Raw genomic sequence first — 10,000 nt, 5'->3', positions numbered from 1 at the left:
CCTAAGTATGATTCTCAATCAGAGACAACTAATGACACCTGCCTCTGATTGAGAACCATACTAGGCCGAAAACATAGAAATGCCCCAAAACATAGAAAAACAAACATAGACTGCCCACCCAACTCACGCCCAGACCATACTAAATAATGACAAAACAACGGAAATAGAGGTCAGAACGTGACAGAGATCAAGGGGTTGTTTAGTTAGTGGTGTCCTGCTACCATTCACCTGCTCTGAGATCAAGGGGTTGTTTAGTTAGTGTCCTGCTACCATTCACCTGCTCTGAGATCAAGGGGTTGGTTAGTTAGTGGTGTCCTGCTACCATTCACCTGCTCTGAGATCAAGGGGTTGTTTAGTTAGTGTCCTGCTACCATTCACCTGCTCTGATATAAAGGGGTTGTTTAGTTAGTGTCCTGCTACCATTCACCTGCTCTGAGATCAAGGGGTTGTTTAGTTAGTGTCCTGCTACCATTCACCTGCTCTGAGATCAAGGGGTTGGTTAGTTAGTGGTGTCCTGCTACCATTCACCTGCTCTGAGATCAAGGGGTTGTTTAGTTAGTGTCCTGCTACCATTCACCTGCTCTGAGATCAAGGGGTTGTTTAGTTAGTGTCCTGCTACCATTCATCTGCTGTGAGATCAAGGGGTTGTTTAGTTAGTGGTGTCCTGCTACCATTCACCTGCTCTGAGATCAAGGGGTTGGTTAGTTAGTGGTGTCCTGCTACCATTCACCTGCTCTGAGATCAAGGGGTTGGTTAGTTAGTGGTGTCCTGCTACCATTCACCTGCTCTGATATCAAGGGGTTGTTTAGTTAGTGGTGGCCTGCTACCATTCACCTGCTCTGAGATCAAGGGGTTGTTTAGTTAGTGTCCTGCTACCATTCACCTGCCTCTGAGATCAAAGGGTTGGTTAGTTAGTGATGTCCTGCTACCATTCACCTGTTCTGAGATCAAGGGGTTGGTTAGTTAGTGGTGGCCTGCTACCATTCACCTGCTCTGAGATCAAGGCGTTGTTTAGTTAGTGGTGTTCTGCTACCATTCACCTGCTCTGAGATCAAGGGGTTGGTTAGTTAGTGTCCTGCTACCATTCACCTGCTCTGAGATCAAGGGGTTGGTTAGTTAGTGTCCTGCTACCATTCACCTGCTCTGAGATCAAGGGGTTGGTTAGTTAGTTAGTGTTCTGCTACCATTCACCTGCTCTGAGATCAAGGAGTTGGTTAGTTAGTGGTGTCCTGCTACCATTCAACTGCTCTGAGATCAAGGGGTTAGTTAGTTAGTGATGTCCTGCTACCATTCACCTGCTGTGAGATCAAGGGGTTGTTTAGTTAGTGGTGGCCTGCTACCATTCACCTGCTCTGAGATCAAGGGGTTGGTTAGTTAGTGGTGTCATGCTACCATTCACCTGCTCTGAGATCAAGGGGTTGTTTAGTTAGTGTCCTGCTACCATTCACCTGCTCTGAGATCAAGGCGTTGTTTAGTTAGTGGTGTTCTGCTACCATTCACCTGCTCTGAGATCAAGGGGTTGTTTAGTTAGTGTTCTGCTACCATTCACCTGCTCTGAGATCAAGGGGTTGTTTAGTTAGTGGTGTCCTGCTACCATTCACCTGCTCTGAGATCAAGGGGTTGTTTAGTTAGTGGTGTCCTGCTACCATTCACCTGCTCTGAGATCAAGGGGTTGTTTAGTTAGTGTTCTGCTACCATTCACCTGCTCTGAGATCAAGGGGTTATTTAGTTGGTGGTGTCCTGCTACCATTCACCTGCTCTGAGATCAAGGGGTTGTTTAGTTAGTGGTGTCCTGCTACCATTCACCTGCTCTGAGATCAAGGGGTTGGTTAGTTAGTGGTGTCCTGCTACCATTCACCTGCTCTGAGATCAAGGGGTTGGTTAGTTAGTGGTGTCCTGCTACCATTCACCTGCTCTGAGATCAAGGGGTTGGTTAGTTAGTGGTGTCCTGCTACCATTCACCTGCTCTGAGATCAAGGGGTTGTTTAGTTAGTGTCCTGCTACCATTCACCTGCTCTGAGATCAAGGGGTTGGTTAGTTAGTGTCCTGCTACCATTCACCTCCTCTGAGATCAAGGGGTTGGTTAGTTAGTGTCCTGCTACCATTCACCTGCTCTGAGATCAAGGGGTTGGTTAGTTAGTGGTGTCCTGCTTCCATTCACCTGCTCTGAGATCAAGGGGTTGTTTAGTTAGTGTACTGCTACCATTCACCTGCTCTGAGATCAAGGGGTTGTTTAGTTAGTGGTGTCCTGCTACCATTCACCTGCTCTGAGATCAAGGGGTTGGTTAGTTAGTGGTGTCCTGCTACCATTCACCTGCTCTGAGATCAAGGGGTTGGTTAGCGATGTCCTGCTACCATTCACCTGCTCTGAGATCAAGGGGTTGGTTAGTTAGTGTCCTGCTAACATTCACCTGTTTTGAGATCAAGGGGTTGTTTAGTTAGTGGTGTCCTGCTACCATTCACCTGCTCTGAGATCAAGGGGTTGTTTAGTTAGTGGTGTCCTGCTACCATTCACCTGCTCTGAGATCAAGGGGTTGGTTAGTTAGTGGTGTCCTGCTACCATTCACCTGCTCTGAGATCAAGGGGTTGGTTAGTTAGTGGTGTCCTGCTACCATTCACCTGCTCTGAGATCAAGGGGTTGTTTAGAGCCTGTTGTGGTCCAGCTGGGAGCTTTACTTCGTGGGTGATACGTGACATTTTATTCAGAGGGTTCAAACCTAGTCAGGGCTCTGTTACGTGTCTCCCTCTCTGTCTCCCTCTCTGTCTCTCTCTCTCTCTCTCTCTCTCTCTGCCTCTCTCTCTCTCTCTCTCTACAGCGGTGTGTCTGAGGGTGGGCGGGGCTGGTCTGTGTTGCTACGGGAACCGTCCCAGTGGGTGGAGCTGGAGGGCGGTGACTACGTGTTTGACTTGATCTCAGACCTGGAGTTGCCAGCTGACTTTTCCAAACAGAAGAACTACTTCATCATATCAGCACAGGACTCCAGCAGGCTCAGGACTGACGCTAGCATGTAGGTAACACACTTTAATCACACACCACACTACACTACACTAAAACTACACTACACACACTTTAACCACACACTACACTACACACACTTTAACCACACACTAACACTACACTACACTACACTGCACTACACTACACTACACTAACACTACACTACACACACTTTAACCACACACTACACTACACTACACTACACTACACTACACTGCACTACACTACACTACACTACACACACTTTAACCACACACTACAATACACTACACTACACTACACTACACTACACACACTTTAACCACACACTACAATACACTACACTACACTACACTACACTACACTACACTACACTACACTGCACTACACTACACTAACACTACACTACACTACACTACACTACACTACACTACACTGCACTACACTACACTAACACTACACTACACTACACTACACTACACTACACTACACTACACTACACTGCACTACACTACACTACACACACTTTAACCACACACTACACTACACTACACTACACTACACTACACTACACTACACTGCACTACACTACACTACACACACTTTAACCACACACTACACTACACACACTTTAACCACACACTACACTACACTATACACTACACTACACTAACACTACACTACACACACTTTAACCACACACTACACTACACACACTTTAAACACACACTACACTACACTAACACTACACTGCACTACACACACTTTACAAACACACTACACTACACACACTACACACACTAACACTACACTACACACTCTTTAACCACACACTACACTACACTACACTGCACTACACTAAACTAACACTACATACACTACATTACACACACTTTACACACACACTACACACACTACACTAACACTACACTAACACTACACTATACTAACACTACACTAAAACTACACAACACAACACTACACTACACTACACTAATGCTACACTACACTACACTGCACTACACTACACACACTACACTAACACTACACTAATACTACACTACACTACACTAACACTACACTACACTACACACACTGCACTAACACTAACACTACACTACACTAATACTACACTACACTACACTAACACTACACGACACTACACTACACTACACTGCACTACACTAAACTAACACTACATACACTACATTACACACACTTTACACACACACTACACACACTACACACACTACACTACACTAACACTACACTAACACTACACTATACTAACACTACACTAAAACTACACAACACAACACTACACTACACTACACTAATACTACACTACACTACACTGCACTACACTACACACACTACACTACACACACTACACTAACACTACACTAATACTACACTACACTACACTAACACTACACTACACTACACACACTGCACTAACACTAACACTACACTACACTAATACTACACTACACTACACTAACACTACACGACACTACACTACACAAACACCACACTACACTACACTAACACTACACTAATACTACACTACACTACACTAACACTACACTACACTACACACACTGCACTAACACTAACACTACACTACACTAATACTACACTACACTACACTAACACTAACACTACACTACACTAACATTACACTACACTAACACCACACTACACTAACACTACACTAATACTACACTACACACACTACACTAACACTAACACTAACACTACACTACACTACACTAACACTACACTAACACTACACTAATACTACACCACACTACACTAACACTACACTACACTACACACATTACACTAACACTAACACTACACTACACTAATACTACACTACACTAACACTACACTGCACACACTACACACATTACACTAACACTAACACTACACTACACTAATACTACACTACACTAACACTACACTACACACACTACACTAACACTAATACTACACTACACTACACTAACACTACACTACACTACACACACTAACACTACACTACACACTCTTTAACCACACACTACACTACACTACACTGCACTACACTAAACTAACACTACATACACTACATTACACACACTTTACACACACACTACACACACTACACTAACACTACACTAACACTACACTATACTAACACTACACTAAAACTACACAACACAACACTACACTACACTACACTAATACTACACTACACTACACTGCACTACACTACACACACTACACTAACACTACACTAATACTACACTACACTACACTAACACTACACTACACTACACACACTGCACTAACACTAACACTACACTACACTAATACTACACTACACTACACTAACACTACACGACACTACACTACACTACACTGCACTACACTAAACTAACACTACATACACTACATTACACACACTTTACACACACACTACACACACTACACTAACACTACACTAACACTACACTATACTAACACTACACTATACTAACACTACACTATACTAACACTACACTATACTAACACTACACTATACTAACACTACACTAAAACTACACAACACAACACTACACTACACTACACTAATACTACACTACACTACACTGCACTACACTACACACACTACACTAACACTACACTAATACTACACTACACTACACTAACACTACACTACACTACACACACTGCACTAACACTAACACTACACTACACTAATACTACACTACACTACACTAACACTACACGACACTACACTACACTACACTGCACTACACTAAACTAACACTACATACACTACATTACACACACTTTACACACACACTACACACACTACACTAACACTACACTAACACTACACTATACTAACACTACACTATACTAACACTACACTAACACTACACTACACTAACACTACACTAACACTACACTATACTAACACTACACTAAAACTACACAACACAACACTACACTACACTACACTAATACTACACTACACTACACTGCACTACACTACACACACACTACACTAACACTACACTAATACTACACTACACTACACTAACACTACACTACACTGCACACACTGCACTAACACTAACACTACACTACACTAATACTACACTACACTACACTAACACTACACGACACTACACTACACAAACACCACACTACACTACACTAACACTACACTAATACTACACTACACTACACTAACACTACACTACACTACACACACTGCACTAACACTAACACTACACTACACTAATACTACACTACACTACACTAACACTACACTACACTACACTACACACACTACACTAACACTACACTACACTACACACACTGCACTAACACTAACACTACACTAATACTACACTACACACACTACACTAACACTAACACTACACTACACTAACATTACACTACACTAACACTACACTACACTAACACTACACTAATACTACACTACACACACTACACTAACACTAACACTACACTACACTACACTAACACTACACTAACACTACACTAATACTACACTACACTACACTAACACTACACTACACTACACACATTACACTAACACTAACACTACACTACACTAATACTACACTACACTAACACTACACTGCACACACTACACACATTACACTAACACTAACACTACACTACACTAATACTACACTACACTAACACTACACTACACACACTACACTAACACTAATACTACACTACACTACACTAACACTACACTACACTACACACATTACACTAACACTAACACAACACTACACTAATACTACACTACACTACACTAACACTACACTACACTACACACATTACACTAACACTACACTACACTAACACCACACTAATACTACACTACACTACACTAATACTACACTACACTACACTACACTACACAACACACTACACTAACACTACACTACACTACACTACAATACACTACACTAACACTACACTAATACTACACTACACTAACACTACACTACACTAGCACTACACTACACTACACTTATACTGCACTACACTACACTACACTACACTACACTACACTAACACTACACTACACTAATAACTAAAGGCTGGGGGCATAATAACTGAAGGCTGTCTCCCCATGCCTCCTGGTCCTAGGCTTTGGGATAGTTAAAACCATACAGCTGGGACTAGAGTAGTGTTCAATAGTACTGTGAACCATACAGCTGGGACTAGAGTAGTGTTCAATAGACTGTGAACCATACAGCTGGGACTAGAGTAGTGTTCAATAGACTGTGAACCATACAGCTGGGACTAGAGTAGTGTTCAATAGTACTGTGAACCATACAGCTGGGACTAGAGTAGTGTTCAATAGACTGTGAACCATACAGCTGGGACTAGAGTAGTGTTCAATAGACTGTGAACCATACAGCTGGGACTAGAGTAGTGTTCAATAGACTGTGAACCATACAGCTGGGACTAGAGTAGTGTTCAATAGACTGTGAACCATACAGCTGGGACTAGAGTAGTGTTCAATAGTACTGTGAACCATACAGCTGGGACTAGAGTAGTGTTCAATAGACTGTGAACCATACAGCTGGGACTAGAGTAGTGTTCAATAGACTGTGAACCATACAGCTGGGACTAGAGTAGTGTTCAATAGACTGTGAACCATACAGCTGGGACTAGAGTAGTGTTCAATAGACTGTGAACCATACAGCTGGGACTAGAGTAGTGTTCAATAGTACTGTGAACCATACAGCTGGGACTAGAGTAGTGTTCAATAGTACTGTGAACCATACAGCTGGGACTAGAGTAGTGTTCAATAGTACTGTGAACCATACAGCTGGGACTAGAGTAGTGTTCAATAGACTGTGAACCATACAGCTGGGACTAGAGTAGTGTTCAATAGACTGTGAACCATACAGCTGGGACTAGAGTAGTGTTCAATAGTACTGTGAACCATACAGCTGGGACTAGAGTAGTGTTCAATAGTACTGTGAACCATACAGCTGGGACTAGAGTAGTGTTCAATAGTACTGTGAACCATACAGCTGGGACTAGAGTAGTGTTCAATAGACTGTGAACCATACAGCTGGGACTAGAGTAGTGTTCAATAGACTGTGAACCATACAGCTGGGACTAGAGTAGTGTTCAATAGTACTGTGAACCATACAGCTGGGACTAGAGTAGTGTTCAATAGACTGTGAACCATACAGCTGGTACTAGAGTAGTGTTCAATAGACTGTGAACCATACAGCTGGGACTAGAGTAGTGTTCAATAGTACTGTGAACCATACAGCTGGGACTAGAGTAGTGTTCAATAGTACTGTGAACCATACAGCTGGGACTAGAGTAGTGTTCAATAGACTGTGAACCATACAGCTGGGACTAGAGTAGTGTTCAATAGTACTGTCAACCATACAGCTGGGACTAGAGTAGTGTTCAATAGACTGTGAACCATACAGCTGGGACTAGAGTAGTGTTCAATAGACTGTGAACCATACAGCTGGGACTAGAGTAGTGTTCAATAGACTGTGAACCATACAGCTGGGACTAGAGTAGTGTTCAATAGACTGTGAACCATACAGCTGGGACTAGAGTAGTGTTCAATAGACTGTGAACCATACAGCTGGGACTAGAGTAGTGTTCAATAGACTGTGAACCATACAGCTGGGACTAGAGTAGTGTTCAATAGTACTGTGAACCATACAGCTGGGACTAGAGTAGTGTTCAATAGACTGTGAACCATACAGCTGGGACTAGAGTAGTGTTCAATAGACTGTGAACCATACAGCTGGGACTAGAGTAGTGTTCAATAGACTGTGAACCATACAGCTGGGACTAGAGTAGTGTTCAATAGACTGTGAACCATACAGCTGGGACTAGAGTAGTGTTCAATAGTACTGTGAACCATACAGCTGGGACTAGAGTAGTGTTCAATAGTACTGTGAACCATACAGCTGGGACTAGAGTAGTGTTCAATAGTACTGTGAACCATACAGCTGGGACTAGAGTAGTGTTCAATAGTACTGTGAACCACACAGCTGGGACTAGAGTAGTGTTCAATAGACTGTGAACCATACAGCTGGGACTAGAGTAGTGTTCAATAGTACTGTCAACCATACATTTCTTTCCTTCTCCGTTAGCAGTAGCCTGTTGGGTCTAACTCTGGTGTGTTAGCAGTAGCCTGTTGGGTCTAACCCTGGTGTGTGTTAACAGTAGCCTGTTGGGTCTAACCCTGGTGTGTTAGCAGTACCCTGTTGGGTCTAACCCTGGTGTGTGTGTTAGCAGTAGCCTGCTGGGTCTAACCCTGGTGTGTTAGCAGTAGCCTGTTGGGTCTAACCCTGGTGTGTGTGTTAGCAGTAGCCTGTTGGGTCTAACTCTGGTGTGTTAGCAGTAGCCTGTTGGGTCTAACTCTGGTGTGTTAGCAGTAGCCTGTTGGGTCTAACCCTGGTGTGTTAACAGTAGCCTGCTGGGTCTAACCCTGGTGTGTGTGTTAGCAGTAGCCTGCTGGGTCTAACCCTGGTGTGTTAGCAGTAGCCTGTTGGGTCTAACCCTGGTGTGTGTGTTAGCAGTAGCCTGTTGGGTCTAACCCTGGTGTGTGTTAGCGGTAGCCTGTCGGGTCTAACCCTGGTGTGTGTTAGCAGTAGCCTGTTGGGTCTAACCCTGGTGTGTGTTAGCGGTAGCCTGTTGGTTCTAACCCTGTTATGTGTGTTAGCAGTAGCCTGTTGGGTCTAACCCTGGTGTGTTAGCAGTAGCCTGTCGGGTCTAACCCTGGTGTGTGTGTTAGCAGTAGCCTGTTGGGTCTAACTCTGGTGTGTTAGCAGTAGCCTGTCGGATCTAACCCTGGTGTGTGTTAGCAGTAGCCTGTTGGGTCTAACCCTGGTGTGTGTTAGCGGTAGCCTGTCGGGTCTAACCCTGGTGTGTGTTAGCAGTAGCCTGTTGGTTCTAACCCTGGTGTGTGTTAGCAGTAGCCTGTTGGGCAGTGGG

General features: G+C 43.5%; 1 protein-coding gene across 1 annotated transcript in view; it reads left to right on the top strand.

Annotated features, from left to right (window-relative positions):
- Positions 1-10,000, top strand: part of LOC118938109 (unconventional myosin-XV-like) — a 136,072-nt gene that overhangs the window by 61,436 nt on the left and 64,636 nt on the right. Inside the window, exons 33-34 of the mRNA XM_090194551.1 lie at positions 2,817-3,008; positions 9,982-10,000. The exon at positions 9,982-10,000 is cut by the window's right edge and continues 79 nt beyond it. Of these exons, the coding sequence (XP_090050677.1) occupies positions 2,817-3,008; positions 9,982-10,000 (211 nt within the window). The remainder of the gene's footprint in view (positions 1-2,816; positions 3,009-9,981) is intronic.

The sequence above is a fragment of the Oncorhynchus mykiss genome, chromosome 13, assembly GCF_057628025.1.
Source record: "Oncorhynchus mykiss isolate SJ-2025 chromosome 13, ASM5762802v1, whole genome shotgun sequence".
NCBI lineage: Eukaryota > Metazoa > Chordata > Actinopteri > Salmoniformes > Salmonidae > Oncorhynchus > Oncorhynchus mykiss.
The sequence above is the reverse complement of the archived record's forward strand: the minus strand, read 5'-3'. Positions and strand labels throughout refer to the sequence as shown.